We start from the raw sequence: 15,764 nt of genomic DNA, 5'->3' as shown, positions 1-15,764 counted from the left end.
GCCTCATCCAACATTTCTCATATGATAATCAATCACCTTAAATTACTTAACTTTCGAACCGATTTTCTTTTAATTTACTTTCCTAACTTCTCATCAAAATTAAGGTAAATCACGGGCATGATTTGATGAACATTTATTTACACAATCACATTAATATAGCACGGGTAAATCACAAGCTAACGTGCTAGAGTATTTATATCTTGTTGCAACGCATAGGCACGCAATCTCTGCCGCTAGCTCGTCGATGTCGTCGAGAAAACAAAATCTAAGAAGAACCAAAACGGACGAACGAGGCCCCCAATCCTTTTGCCGCCGCCGAGATCTTCGGATGAGGAAGAGAGGGTCCAATGTGATGGCGTGGGAGAGAGCTCTGACGGTGGCGGCTAGGATTGGTGTCGTGTGCCCATAATTTTGGTTGCATGTGCTAGCGTTGAAGAGAAACTCAATAGAGTTCGGAAATGTTATTAGACCGTGGCCTAGCATTAGGTAGTCTGGCCAGGAGGGATATTGTCAAAGCCACAAAGGTAACGGAAGCCTACTCCATCAAATTGGTTGGTGACCCCTCCTATTTGTGCTCCATGGATAAAGGTGTCATGGCTACATCTTGCCGGGGGCGAGAAGACTATTTGTCTCGCCTCTGGTGATTGGTGCGCCTTCGCCTTAGTGGGACCGACTAAGTTTTTTTACCGGAACCGGTACCTACCGGTGTGACATCCACCGTTGACGTTGTTTTGGAGATTCGAACCATTTTTTGATGTATAAGAGACAGAATTGAAAATACACAGAATACATGTGGGTCCTTTGCATGCTATTGTCAGCTTTTGTCAGGAGAGAGAAAAAATATTCATAGAAGACCGTTTGCATGCATGATAAAATATTCCCTATCTCCCCATCAAAAGACTACCTTTTAATTTCATTGTGAAATTTTGGATGATAGATATCTTTTGAATGAAAACTCCAATTTTGAATATTTTTATATATTTGAATTCATAGCGAGAAGATCTTCAAAATAAGATCAATTATGGATACATTTGAACTAGTTTCAATTTCACTGATTTCACAAAACATATTTCACTCAAATTGGCAAACAAATTTCACTCATCTCCAAAAACCATTTCAGTCAATTCAAAATAACAATTCACTCATTTAAAAAATACGAACTCACTCATTTCAATTGACAGATTTCATGCATTTAAATTTTTTTATTTCACCCATATCTTTAAGCTGATTTCATTCCTTCCAAAAACCGATTTACTTGTTTCATATAACATTCACTGCTTTAAAAAACACGCATGTTTAAAAACTGATTTCACTCATTTTAAGAATATAATTTCACTTATTTAAAAATATAATTTCACTCAAAAACTAACTTCACTCGCTTCATTCATTTATGAATATAATTTCACTTATTCCAAAAACTTGCTTCAATCATTAAGAGACTGATTTCACTCGTTTTGCAAGGAAAATTATTTCAATCATTTGAAAATTTTGATTTCAATTATTTCTAAAAAAGCATTCGCTTCATTAAACAGATTACACTCGTCATAAAAATCAGTTTCAAACATTGAAATAGATAATTTCACATGACAATCAATATATTTCTTTTTTTTTCAAGAATCTCATTTCTCACATTCACTAATTTAAGAAAACACATTTCACTCACTCAATTAAAAAACTATATTCAACTTGTTTAAAAAATGATTAACCTAATTATAGGTTTCACTCATTTCACTAGTTCCAGAAAAACACATTACATTCACTAAGTTGAAATAACAATTTCACTTGTTTCAAAGATAGATTTCACTTATTTTTTAAACTGATTGGAAATAATCAGCTTAATATTTTTTAAATAACTAGTTTCATATTTTTTAAATAACAAGTTTCGCATATTTTGCACTGAAATATGTTTCATATACATGAAAAACAAAAAAACATTTCAAAAAAATGGTTTCACTCAATTCAAAGAACTTATTTCACTTTATTTCAAAAAACTGATTTCACTCATTTGAAACGTTGAAACTTAATCATGTTTAAATGTATTCAAGATTGATCTTGTTCTAAAGGTCTTGGCGCCATGAGTTCAAATATATAAAATATTTCTAAAATGGGATTATAGTTTTAATGATATGAATGAATGAAATTTCTAAGGAGAAAATAAAAGGCAGGATTAGAGTTGTGGGAACAGATAGAAAAGTTGCTGCATGCATGCGTACTTTACACTGGGAATAGTTTTTATTCTATTATTGACAGGGACCCACTTATCTGACACAGATTGGACTATTAACAAACATACATGAGATAGTTACCACAATACAAAATGCTATACACATGCACTGGGCCCCTAGTGCACGACTCACAAAGTAAATATATGGTGGATGGTCCACCGGTAGCTCCCGGCTCCGGTAAAAAGCACTTTGCGTTAGTGGGACGGCTCATCAACGAGGTTTACTGATTTTAGAACCTTTCATCTGGGTTTTTTTCTTCTATTTTCTATACTTCTTTATTGATTTTCTTCATGTTTTTATTTTTTTCTTTTTCTTTTTCTTTTCCTTTCCTTTTTCTTTTATAAATACATGTCAATATAAGTTGTACATTTTTCATGTGGAACATTATTTTTATACATGCTAAACATTTTTCAGATACATGACAAACATTTTTTTCAAATACATTTGAACGTTTTATCAAATACATGTAAAACATTTTTCAAATACACATTTCAACACTTATTTTGAATGGTATGAAATATTTTTTATAGTTACGCGAGCAATTTTTACATTGTTACATTTTTTAAATGCCATTAACATATTTTTGAAACATGTGAACATTTTGTAAAATGCCACCTACATTTTTTGTGAGTGGTGCCATTTTAAAAAAAAATACATGAACATTATTTTACATTGTATATACATTTTTGAAAATGTCACAAAAGATACTTTTGAAACATTTAAACATTTTTTAAATGTTACATACATTTTTTAAAGGTACTAAACATTTTCTCAAAATTAAGCAAAGTAATTTTTTTATAATGTATAAAATATCATGAACATTTTTTTTGTGAATTGTTCAAACATCTTTAAAAAGAAATAGGCAAACTACTCCCTCCGTTCCTGAATAAGACCTTTTAAAAACTTTAGCATATACTACATACAGAGCAAAATGAGTGAACCTACACTCTAAAATATGTCTATGTACATCCATATGTAGTCCATACTGAAATTTCTAGAAGGACATATTTAGAAACAAAGGGAGTAGTTTTTAAACATGTATTTTTTTAAATATAAACAAAAGTCAAAAGAAGGAATAAATAAAGAAAAGATAAAAAAGAAACAAAACGAACGAACTAACAGGCAATACTAACAAGATGCTTAACAGAACCAACTATACAAGGCAAGAGACCCCAGCTCATAAAAGGAACTACAAGGCGAGAGGCAGTAGTTCAGTCGTTCCCAGCAACAAAGTACGGGAAATAGCAATGTAGCCAATCGCCCACAGAGATATAGAGCTCCGAGATAGCATCCAACAGCCAACGTTCAAACGTTACAGTTCAGGCGTCTTACCAAAAAATGACACATACAAAATGATTTTCCTGACTGCAGGCATGGGAACTTACACTGGGAAATGACAATGGCAAACTCACTGCACAGCAAAATTCATGATCAGGTGGCGTTCTGCACATTTTGTGGAATTAATACAGTGGTATACCGGTCAAGCCTAAATCCTATCACGCTAATCCAATCAATCAATCAATCAGATTACATTCTTATACTACAGAAAACCCTCATTAGAGGGATCACACCGCGAGCAGTGCACTCACTGCCCGCTTCATCCACTGCTCACAAGGCTGGCGAAATCCTCCCCTTGCATTTCCAGTCGTCGCTGCGGGGAAGGGTCGATCTCACACACTTTGAACGAGATCTGATTTCTTCTGCTTCCAACTCCCGCCCGGCCGTGCATACGCGCTATAAACTCTTCGTTACATGCGGAAACACTTTACAGAGCTCGTTAACTTAAAGCCATACTAAAAGTAGCTTGCGGTGTGCCAAGTGTGTCATGAGTCGTGTGGGCCTTGGATTATCAAATTTATGCGCTTGCCGCTATCAATGCGGAGGACTTCGCCTTTTAGGCCCAACTGAAATGGAAGAACCGATGAATTGATTGGCAACAATTTCCAGATAAAACAATCAGTAGATGAACTCAGTTGAGATGAACGTGTACCTCCACCTGATTGCTATCGACGGAAAACCATCTCAAAAGAACACCAAGGTGGACCACGGCTGGGATCATTTTGAATAGCAGGGGTGTTGTTACCTGCACAAGAAGCAGTAAGTTAACCATACATAACTCATAATAACGTAATGTCATCAAAGGTAGCGACGGTGGGCACAGTGACCATCTTCTCATTTTAGACTCCACCACATATTTGATATCTACCATCAACAGAGATAACACAATGTTGCTTACAAAAGAAATGAAGCGATTAGGTACATACCAAGCTAAGCGCTGTGGTTCCAAGAAGAAGTAGATACAGCTTGCCCTGAAGAAAAGCATTGCAGCTGTCAAATGAAAGTACAGATGGATCTAAATTGAGAAGCAGTGGTCTTGCGGTGACCAAACAAGACAAGACAGGTACTGCCAACAAACTATGCCGAGCAAAATAAGAGTTAAAATATCAACCGCTTCATTTCATTTAGATAGATTACGATTGGCCATCTTAAATGTCATACTTAATTGAACACCGGTACTTACAGGACATTGAAATCCTCAGCAAAAGACTCTTAGTATTGATTATGCTTGGCTATCTTAAACTACTAGAAAAGTAAGCCAGAGGTGGCAACTCTCAGAAACAAGTACCAAGGCGTATATGTGCTTTATGACTAAAGCAGCATAGCCAACGAGGGTAATGTCGCAACACGTGAGGAACAAATATATGGAGAAATAACCTCAATCAGATGGATGCTTGAAGCACGGCTAAGAAGAACAAAAGCAAACTCTCCAATTTGTGCAAGAGACATGCCGACCTGTAGAAAAAACGAGGTAAGTGTGACTGCATGAGCGATAGCAGATGGGAGCCCATTCTAACAGACTAGAAAGACTTACAAGAAGAGATGTTTTGTTGTTATAGCCAAACCCTTTTACGACAATAGAGACAATAAATGTCTTTATTGTTATCACCAAAATTACAGCTGCAAGAAGTATATCCACATGGTTCCACAGAAAATGGACATTAATTAGCATCCCAATGCTGGCAAGGAAAAGGGCGGCAAAGAGATTTCGAATCGGTTCAATCTGCAGAAAGAACAAACCTGAAATAAGAGAACATATAAAGAATTACTAACTACAAGAGTCTAGCTGTGAGTAGAAGAAAGATCAAAGCAAATACTAGCTGGTAGCTCCTCTTCCCTATAGAGAAATATGCAAAAATCTTACAACACAAAAACAAAGTGTACAAGATATTAGCAAGGAATTACTTGTTCAAGAGTATGTTGAGCAAGATCGGTTGTTGATATCATAACGCCAGCTGCAAATGAACCCAACTCAAGACTCAGACCCAATTTATCACTGCACTGCACCATGGAAGGAAGGCCACATATAAGTAACAGATATATCGACATAGTCCTAGAAGAGATGATTAAGATAGAAGAGTACAACTATCAAAGATATATATGCAAGCAAATTTCTTTAAAAGGTGTAAATTAACAAATAATAACAAAATATATGATTGGGAAAAACTGAAGAAGCATGTGCAAAATAGAGGGAAAATACTGCAGGCATGGTGTTGGATCGAATATAAGCTTACATATCCATCAGAATCCATGTGTCACATCCATCTTGAACATTGTAGTTAAAATAAAGGCAAGCCCAGAAAAATATTTGTATTTTACCGTTCTGTCTGGTTTTCAATATTTTAAGCATTTTCAGCCCTCTTTACCGGATTAATATTAAGCAAAACTTTTGTCCAGGTAATAGCCAAACTTTTGGCCTGTAAAAAGACTCACCCAAGCAAATAACAGGCAGAATGCAACTGCTGCCAACTGGTACAGTTCATTTGTCTGCACGATGCAGCAACGAACATTAGTATAACTTCAATGTAATGTTCTAACGAAAACTCAAAGCATCATTAATGTTCTGTTTGCCCACAGTATACTCACCTGAGACGAAAGACTTATCATCAGCTTAAGAAACCAAGGCACACAAGTACGGGAGAGGATAGAGAGAATTCCCAGGAACGATATTAATAGCACAAGCCTGAGAGTATTGGAAATTTATGTCATAATAAAATTTTAATTTATCCAATACCTAATTATGTTGTAGCAAACTTCTGTATAAGTACGGTACAGGTAGACCAAATATACATAGGACAGTATGATAAGTCATGTGACAAGATACAAGACAGGTCATATTTGTTGACACTCGACTCAAGCAGGCACTGGTATGTAAAGTACACCCGCCGATTAGACATTGAGATTACACGAATTTACTGTACAGTTTCATACTTATTGTTGATATATTAATAGTACAAGCCTGAGAATATTGGAAAAAATAAATATTTAGTCACTAGAAATTTTCAGGCTTTACACGGCACTTACGATTTTGTCATTGACGCAACTCCATGAAGAAGACCAGAGGCGCCGCTCAAAATTGGAAGAAGTGCAAACAGAAGACCAACAGCACAATCCTGAGAGGAAGGGGTGTCAATGGATAGCAACTGACATAGATCAGGTAAAATTCACAAGTATTGAGCCAGGCTTTATCATTCAGTATCTTTCAACTTTTTTTGTGGAACTGAAAGCCATTCGATTCATAAACAAAGCAAGCAAATATGCATCTTTACAAATTCAATCCCACAAAAAAAGACAGAGGATATAACGTATGTCTAACATACCTGCAATACGAGTATGCCAACCGTCACTTGGCCATGAAGTGCATTGATACTATTTTTTTCCATCAAAAATTTTAAAACCTGCAACCAAAAAAATCACTAATGTTGAGCAGAGTGAAATGAATCTAGAATGAGCATGAGCAAATAGCAATTTATACAACATTCAGAAGACCAGTTAAATACAGGGTCATATATCATATGCAAAATTAGGTGTACTAAAATGAAAAACCTTCTGGCATTAATCATGTATGGTATAGTTAATGGTTCTACCACAAACCAGCAAGAACTAAGTTTGTTTACACCAACGCGAGAACGCATTGAGAGGATGTGGCACAAGCCCAAAAACAAACTAACATTCTGCAGTGAACCAATGAGGAACATAACATTGTAGATCAGTGTTCAAAAGCAAGGAGTGTGAATGATATTTAGAAATTACCACTGCTGTCGAAGACATAGAAAGAAGAACGCCAACAAAAACACCTTCCTTTGTTTTACCCCCACATAGCTGCAATGCAGTAACGAAAATAAGCAAAATAGAATAGAACTGCCAGGCATGTGCTTTCCGAGGACAGAATTAGAAAATCAAGGAAATATGTAAAGCCAGGAAAAAAGAAAGAAACAGCATAAACAAAGTTTTCACGGCACTCTAGCGAGCTGGGCGACCAAAGGGCGACATGATGACATGTGGCCCCACCATGGACATAGCTAGATGATGTATTACCTAATGAAGCAGTGACACGTGTATCAGTGAGAAACAGACGAGATATGGACCTCTAAATAGTCATCACACTACTTCTCCAAATTCCAAAAGCCAAGTTCAAATATCTCATCCCATTCCCTAATTTCTATTTGGCTACCACAGCAGCCACTGCACTTCTCCTTCCCACTCTCCTGCATCTCGAATATCCACTCTCCATCCCCTGTCACACTAGTGTCTTCTTCTTAACCCCCTCTTGTACACCCCAACCACCCTCCCCTGCTGCCACCACATTACCTCCTGATATTTTGCCTTGCGCCCCAGCTCCTGTAATGCTCGATGGCTGACCTTGCTAGAGCTGGAGAGAGGCAGAGGAAGCGACAGCTAAATAAGTCAGCAGAAGTGACATGGAGGGGTGGCAGCGGTAGCCTTGACCACCAGGACCCTTTAACCCTCCTCCAGGCTCCAGATCTGAGAAGCTCAGGCTCATAAAGCGGCAAAGGCTCCCGCCATCTGCCTACAGCAGACTGGAAAACATGGCAATGCAAAGGCAATGCCTTTACAACCCTGACCTTAATTTTGTACTCCCTCTGTAAAGAAATATAAGATCGTTTAGATCACTATATCAAAACAATCTTATATTTCTTTACAGAGGGAGTATCAAACACATGCCAGAAAGCCAAAAGCTACAGAACTGAACCAGTGAATTTGTTGGTACAACTTGATTGCATCAATGGCAATATACTAGTGATCTCTTAACGTCAGTTGTAGAACATGCAAATGAATCTCAACAATAAATCTTGTTCGTGCAGCAAATAATTGCAATTCAAATAAATTTTCATCATAGCATGAGCAGCAAAAAAAGAAACATACCGTGGCAGAAATACCACAAAGGAACATAAAAAGTATAATTTGCAGCAATCCTCCAAGAACGGCAACTGCACGTACAGCTCGTAGCTGAGACAAAGTTGAAACACCATTTATTTAGTTAACTGCATATTGACATTGCTACAAATATCTAATAAATGTATTAAAAAACAAAGATGGATACTTTTGCGGTAGAGAACTCAAGTCCTAGAGCAAAAAGGAGAAATATCACACCAAACTGAGCTACTGTCTCAACCTGGAAGAAAAAGCAGAAATCATATTATTAATTGCGCGAAATACGCACAATCACATGTACTCATAATGAAATGTTCTCGTAAACTTGGTAGGGTATGAAAACAAGTCAAAAGTAAACATTCATTACTACGTTTAAGATTAATTGTATATAGTATATCAGGCATGATCTGATCGTCTGCTGAAGCAGTGAAATGGTTGGACAAAAGTGCATGCAATTTTTCATATAAGAATGATGACAACTAAACATCAAGAAAAGCAACCAACAAAGCAAAAGTACCCTACTTGCACCAGTTCGTTGACAAAGCTAAAACCTCCAGGGCCAATTATAGAACCTGCAAGCAAATAACCTGTAATGACCTGCAAAGTATTTTTTGAATTCCTTTAGGTCACTCGTAATCTTAAGTATATTATAAATAGCCATATAAAAATGCATGTCTTACATAGTCCATACACATAATCAGGCAGAAATGAGATTTGAGACAAAAGAAGCACTCACTGGTTGTCCAAGGCAAGCAAAGGTAATTCCACCACATGTAGCAGATACAATAACGACAACAAGATCTGAGATCAACCTACAGTAGTTCACATACAAACTAAGTTATGAGTAAGGCAGATACTTTATTCTTGCTCATCCTCAGCAATAATTAGGTCACATACGTAAGGTCCAGCTGCAGTACAGGGTACTTTGACTTCCGATTTGATATAATAAAAACATTATCCTGGAATTGCAGTTGTGTTAATACAGCACACAGGTAAAACAGAGTAAAATAAAATAACACTATTGCATTCACAGCAAAAAAGCGTAAAACAATCTGCAATGAATTATAGTGCATGTACCTTCCGATCAATCAACGTGGGAACATCCTCTTGCTCTGACCGATCCAAGAAAACCTCCTTGAATGGGAATGAGCTGGGGATTGAAAAAACATAAACTTGGGATATTTGCTACTGATTGTGAAATAATCATAAAGGTTAAATACTTAAATCCACTTCACAGAGAAACAGAAAAATAGTCAAATATATAATAGGAACATACTTATTGTCTTTGGTCTCATTCTTCTTCGTTACTCTTCTGGCCACAGTTTCCAGAACTCCCTGGCAGGGTAGTACAGAACAAGATAAGTATAACCAGCATACACAAACAAGAGCAACACGAGCCAAGTGCAGTGGGACTGGAGATCTAAAGTATGAATGCATCAACTTTTGCAATTTATATCCACATAAAAACCATTATTTGCTTCAAAATGGAAGTTTGGTATATCTACAAATTGAGAACGTAACTGAAAACAGAATTGAGAAATATAATAGGATAGTTGGATGCAACTCGAAGTAGCTGTAGATCATAGGTGTATCATGTAGAAGATCAAATGACTAAATGAATGTCAGCTGGAACACAGCACTAGGGGATTTATGCAAAACTCAAATGAGTTCTATTAGTAAGTTAATAACTTAGACCACAACAATTGTTTCACAAAGTTAGTCAGGTACCATAAGCAAATATTAGATTTTGATTCATATCTAACCTAGCGCAGTAAACACCATTCAAGGTATTGTAGTCGGCATTAGGAAAACGTCAACTCCTTTAATTTCACTAAGTCAAAAGGCCAGTAGGCTGAATAATTGGTCAACAGGCGCAAAACCTACAGAACGATACAAGGAAGGATAACTGAATGTTTTGTCATTATCAATGGTGTAACCTCTGTCCAAATGTCAACTCCATCCAAGACACCGATGATATCAAATATTTTCACCGTGTGCAATACATATTCAGTCGTATCAACCCTAGTCATATTTTTTAAGTTAAACAGCATGTAAAAGGAGACCAATTTAGAAGTTAAAGCGCGCATAAATGAACTAATCTCCTAAATCTAGAGAGTCGGCAAGGCCTGAACAACCATTTGATGAGCATCATAACAATGCAAAAATTTAAACAGGTTCCATAATCATTGTCAACGAACAATCCGACCACACACAAGCAAAACTGCGGAGATGAATCACCTGCTTCTCCGCGACCGTGTTGTTGAAGCTGCCGGGGTCCGTCTCTGCAAAATCATAGCAGGAGAGGATTAGGACGAGGCAGTTCAATCCAGACACCCAAAAAAACAGGCAGGATTGGTCAATTCCCAGCAGAGCGCAGCAGCCGGGGCCGAGATCTAGGCGGCCGGCCGCCGGCACGCGCCAAAACCAGATCCCCGCGCCACGGGAACCCGCGAAGCGGATCGCGGGGAGAACGGTGGGGCTCAGATCCACGCACCTCCGCCGCCCTGGTCGCCCTCCGAGTCGGGGAACTCCTTCTCCAGCGCGCGGTCGATCATGTCGGCGAGGCTGTGCTCCTTGTTCGTGGCATTGCCCTGCGCCGCCTCCCCGCCGGCCTCGGCGGCCCCCAGGGCGGCGTCCGCGCGCTCCACCGCCGCGACCGCCTCGCCCACGCGGCCCTCGTCGCCCGCCTCGGCGGCGTCGTCGCCGGCCGCGCGGGGGAGGAATGCGACGGCCGACGCGAGGAGGAGGGCGGTGAGGAGGAGGCGGGGGAGGACCGGGCCCAGCAGGTGGCGGCGACGCATCAGCATCGCCGGAGGGGGGGGCGGTCGGAGTGGGGTTTAGATTTTGGGAGGAAGGGCCGAAGAGTAGCGTGTGTGGGCGCAGGGCAGCCGTGTGCGTGCGTGCCCGTGTCGGGGAAGAAAGAAAGTGGGGGGAATGCGTGAGTTGTGCGTGCAGGTTGGAGTTGGAGGTGCAGCCGGCGGAAGCAGCAGCGATTTGTAGGGGAAGTAGTGTTCATTTTTTGTTAGTTATGGTATCACTTCCGTCCGGGCTTGTTGGTTGGGTTCATCATTTTGTTCCCTTTTAATACTTTTTATAAATCCACCAACTCGTCGTGTCTTGGTGGCTCCTTGGATCAGCCCAGAATTCCAGAAATGCAGGGAGTAGTAATTGCAGGATTGCAGGTATAGGCGAACTGATCGTAGCTCAGATCATTAGGTTTCGTATGGTGAAATCAGCCCATAGGGTTCAAGTCCTAGGCTCGACATTGCTGATTGCATTCTTGGGGACTTATTTTAGGCTTTCTGTCGATGTTCGTTTCGTGAGAAAGATGTTTTCATCGACTACGAGAGCATGTGATGACTTCATCAATCCTAAGAGGGTATTTGGATCACTAGTGACTAGAGACTAGAGACTAGTAGTAGTCACCTTTAGTCAGTAAACCTCCAAACACCCCTGACTAATGGGTGACTAAAACTAGTTTAGTCCCTAGTCACCCCACCCCCAACTAAAAGTGACTAAAGTCTCTCCTCTAATTAATTGGCGGGCCCATCCCCTTCGCACGCATCTGTCGCCCCATCCCCTTCGCACGCAGGCAGGGGCAGCTGCCCCATCCACTCCGCCGCTTCCCTTTCCACCGCCGCCGCCGCACTCCGCCGCCGCGGCAGCACTCCGCCGCGCCGCCACACTCCCGCCGCGCCCGCTCCCGCGTCCGTACCATGGACGGCGACGGCGAACTCCCCTTCGATTTCTTCTCGCAGACGGCGTCTTCCGGTGCTGCGGCGCACCACATCGACGAGGACGGGTGGGGGATTACGCCCCCTCGTCTCCGGGGATCCGCCGGCCGCGGCTTGGTGGTAGGGGGGCTCGAGCGCGGCTCGGTGGCAGGCGGGCTCGGCCGCGGCTCGGTGGCCGGGGGGCTCGAGCGCGGCTCGGTGACAGGAGGGCTCGGCCGCGGCTCGGTGGCCGGGGGGCTCGGCCGCTGCTCGGTGGTCGGGGCGCTCCGCGCTCCCATCGGGTTGGATAACATCGACCTCAACGGCGACTCCGCCGTCGCCGCCTCCTACCCCAACCTGGGCATGTACACGCAGCTTTTTCATCCCGGGAGTGTGGTCGGCCATGGTGTGCCCCTCCAGCGGACCAGATCGGACGGCGTGGCGCAGCGGCAGGGTCGTCCATCTCGCCAAGATCTCCTCCCAGTGAGGGCCCCAGATCGTCGTGGCAAGCAGGTCGTCGCGACGTCGGGACGAGGTGGTGCTGGTTCAAGTCGCACAGGCAGCGGCAGGCAGCGGCAGGCAGCATCGATCATGGTAGAAGATGTTGAGGAAGAAGATGAACCAGCTGAAGAAGATGTTCAGGCAGAGGAAGACAACAGCATGCTGAACCAGCATATCCAGGTACAATATTTGTCCAATTGTTGTGTTTACTTGAATGAATGTATGTGAAGTGAAAAGTAGGAAGTAGAAAATCGAATTGGAAAATCTCAGAAAATCTCAGAATTGAAACAATTCTTGTTGGACAAATGAAACTACTGCAAGGCTAACTGGACACATACTTGTTTCTACACAGTTTCTTCTTTCTACTTGTTCTGTCATATTTTTAAAACATACTTGTTCATGCTACTTGTTCTGTCATATTTATCAAAAATAGTCTTGTGTCTGAAATAGTACTTGTTCTGTTTTCTCATACATTTTTTTAATAGAGGCCAAAAAGCAAGGCTAACTGGACAGACAGAAATACATTGACTTTATGTGAAATAGCTTGTGAGGAAATAGATGCTGGCAATTACGCTGGTAGAGTTTGGAGCCCTCAGGCGTACAAGAATATGAGGGAGAAATATTGGGAAAGGGCAAAGTTGTGGCATCCAGGCAGGGAATTCAGGAACAAAATAACTAACTTGAAGGGCTTGTACAATGATTGGGTATGGTTGCAGCAGCAAACCGGCTGTGGCCGCGGCTTAGATGGCGAAGTGACGGCAACTGCAGATTGGTGGGAGAAAGAAATCAAGGTATTTTTGCTTATATTCTTGCTCCCTCTCCTTCAAGTGTTCATTTTTGCTTATGTTCCAATGACAGAAGATATATATGCTGATTTCTTTCTATTATTTCTTTTCAGGACAGACCAAATCTCAAGAAATTTAGAAATGGTAACCCTGAGTATATGCCCCTGTTACATGAGATATTTCATGAGGTCGCTGTGGATGGTTCATCTGCTTATGTTCCTGGGACAGAAGATTGTTTGGAGTTAAATAATGATGATGACCTGGATGGCAATGAAGGCTTCGTGTCCAGCCCTATGAGTACCAACACTCAAAAGAGAGGGAGCCGCTCAGAGTTAAGGAGTACAGCTAGTAGTCCTTCAAAGAGAAGCAAAACTCGGGGTCCATTTGTAAAATATATGAAGGACATTGAAACTAAGTTGGAGAAGGAAAGTGAGAAAACAGACTCTATTTTGCAGGCTCTTGTGAACCAAGGCAATGAAAAGGTTAGGAGAAGTGAGGAACGTGCTCAGTCAGTAAAAAACTTTCAGACCTTGCCATTGAGTGTGGAGCATCAGAAGAGTCAGTTGAGTACTTTGTTGCTTGTGATTTATTCAAGGAGAAACACAACAGAGCTGTCTTCCAGAACATGAAGACCCCCGAAGCTAGGTTGATATGGTTGAAGAGATGGTGCAGGGCGAAGAGCATGTATGCAGCAGATGGCGAGATATGAAGGCAGAATGATTTTTGTCAGCTAGTCTTGTGTCTTGAGTCATGTGTGTCCTCTTGTGTCTTGAGTCATGTGTGTCCTCTTGTGTCTTGAGTCATGTGTGTCCTCTTGTGTCTTGAGTCGTGGATGACAGGATTTGTGGACTAATGTGGCCTTAATCATTATGTTTCTGGACAAATTATTATCTACCAATCTGTGTATTTGCATGTGTTGATGATATGTTCATTATGTCTGTAGACTTCATGATTTCTATTTGTTTGTGCTTTTCTTGCAGAATGAGGATGAATCTAGTGATGAGGACAGTACAGACCAAGATGATGAGTCTAGTGATGAGGACAGGACTGATGAAGATGATGACTCTAGTGATGAGGAAGAAGAATATACAAGGACCAATAGAGTGCTAGCACTACTTCAGTTGAGGCGGCAGAGGCTCAACAAACTAGGTATGGTCGCCCACATGTTTGGTATGTACTACATGGATCGTTTCATGGTTAAAGGGGAAAGGAGAATTTTAAAAGCTAAAGAGTCTGGATATGAATGGGTAGTGAGAACTCTAGGAAACAGAACAGATTGCTACAAAATGTTTAGGATGTACCCACCGGTGTTTGATAAACTACATAATCTGCTAGTGGAGTCTTATGGACTGAAGTCAACCAAGAAAATGTCATCAGTTGAGAGTTTAGCTCTCTTTTTATATATAGTTGGATCTCCCCAATCTGTTAGACATGCTGAGAATCGGTTTATCGGGTCCATGGAGACAGTCAGTAGAAAGTTTAACAAAGTTTTGGAATGTATGGTTAAGCTTTCCATTGACATTATTAAACCACGAGATCCTGAATTTAGAGTTGTCCATGAAAGGTTAAGAGGTGCTCAGTGGTACCCATGGTTCAATGATTGCATTGGAGCAATAGATGAGACTCATGTGCCGGTTGTGGTGCCACCAAACAAGGTTCCACAGTATTTAAGCAGACATGGTTACTGTAGTCAGAATGTTATGGCTGTGTGTGATTTCGACATGAGATTCACTTTTGTGCTTGCGGGGTGGCCTGGATCGGTCCATGATATGAGGCCATTCAAGGATGCTCTTAGCCGGTTTGATCACAAGTTTCCACATCCACCTTCAGGTACGAAACTTGATACTCAGTACAATAGGTTTATGCCTTACATTGACATTTGCTAAAATGCATTGCCATGAACAGGGAAATTTTATCTTGTTGACTCGGGCTACCCCAACAAACAGGGTTATCTTGCACCGTATAGGGGCCAAAAGTATCATTTTCAAGAGTTCCATCAAGGCACCATGCCGAGAGGTAAAAAGGAGCACTTCAATTATACTCATTCTAAACTAGCCATGTGACTAGTAGTAGTCAGACTAAAAGTTTTTAGTCAGGCCCTGTTTGAAAGGTGACTACTACTAGTCAGCATTAAATGTCTCAGTATTAAATGTCCCTTGTGCAACACCAATTAGAGGAGAGAGAGGGAGACTTTAGTCAGTAAAAGTCAGGGGTGTTTGGAGGTTTACTGACTAAAGGTGACTACTACTAGTCTCTAGTAAGTAAAAGTTGGGGGTGGGGTGACTAGGGACTAAACTAGTTTTAGT

The 15,764-nt window shown here is 40.9% G+C and overlaps 1 protein-coding gene and 1 pseudogene across 3 annotated transcripts; one reads left to right on the top strand and one right to left on the bottom strand.

Moving 5' to 3' along the window:
* Positions 1–3,553: 3,553 nt before the first annotated feature.
* Positions 3,554–11,430, bottom strand: LOC119329187 (K(+) efflux antiporter 6-like). Of its 3 annotated transcripts, none has more exons than XM_037602191.1 (20): positions 10,954–11,424; positions 10,698–10,741; positions 9,736–9,794; positions 9,537–9,609; positions 9,357–9,418; positions 9,196–9,271; positions 8,982–9,056; positions 8,629–8,700; positions 8,451–8,534; positions 7,317–7,385; positions 6,884–6,961; positions 6,588–6,676; positions 6,150–6,246; positions 5,997–6,050; positions 5,469–5,564; positions 5,098–5,286; positions 4,941–5,018; positions 4,490–4,534; positions 4,222–4,308; positions 3,554–4,129 (listed from the first exon to the last, which is right to left on the bottom strand). In XM_037602191.1, the coding sequence occupies exons 1-20, from the start codon at positions 11,264–11,266 to the stop codon at positions 4,049–4,051; spliced, it is 1,821 nt and encodes a 606-aa protein (XP_037458088.1). In that variant the 5' UTR covers positions 11,267–11,424; the 3' UTR covers positions 3,554–4,048. The 3 variants fall into 3 exon arrangements, with proteins under 3 accessions (XP_037458088.1, XP_037458087.1, XP_037458089.1); XM_037602190.1 differs by having other exon boundaries at positions 4,216–4,308; positions 10,954–11,422; XM_037602192.1 differs by lacking the exons at positions 3,554–4,129; positions 4,222–4,308; positions 4,490–4,534; positions 4,941–5,018 and having other exon boundaries at positions 5,102–5,303; positions 10,954–11,430.
* Positions 11,431–12,175: 745 nt separating this feature from the next.
* LOC119329306 lies at positions 12,176–14,167 on the top strand (annotated as a pseudogene).
* Positions 14,168–15,764: the final 1,597 nt, after the last annotated feature.

The sequence above is a fragment of the Triticum dicoccoides genome, chromosome 7A, assembly GCF_002162155.2.
Source record: "Triticum dicoccoides isolate Atlit2015 ecotype Zavitan chromosome 7A, WEW_v2.0, whole genome shotgun sequence".
NCBI lineage: Eukaryota > Viridiplantae > Streptophyta > Magnoliopsida > Poales > Poaceae > Triticum > Triticum dicoccoides.
Note: the sequence above shows the minus strand (reverse complement) of the source record. Positions and strands in the feature narration are given on the sequence as shown.

Bases quoted from the DNA above. Each gene is read 5' to 3' on its own strand.
- LOC119329187 (XM_037602190.1), bottom strand. From the start codon at position 11,266: ATGCTGATGCGTCGCCGCCACCTGCTGGGCCCGGTCCTCCCCCGCCTC. The intron at 9,057-9,195 runs GTGAGTGCTTCT...AATACTTTGCAG, and splicing joins TTGCTTGCCTTGGACAACCA to GTCATTACAGGTTATTTGCT. The intron at 7,386-8,450 runs GTATGTTTCTTT...ACTGCATTGCAG, and splicing joins TTTGTGGTATTTCTGCCACG to CTATGTGGGGGTAAAACAAA.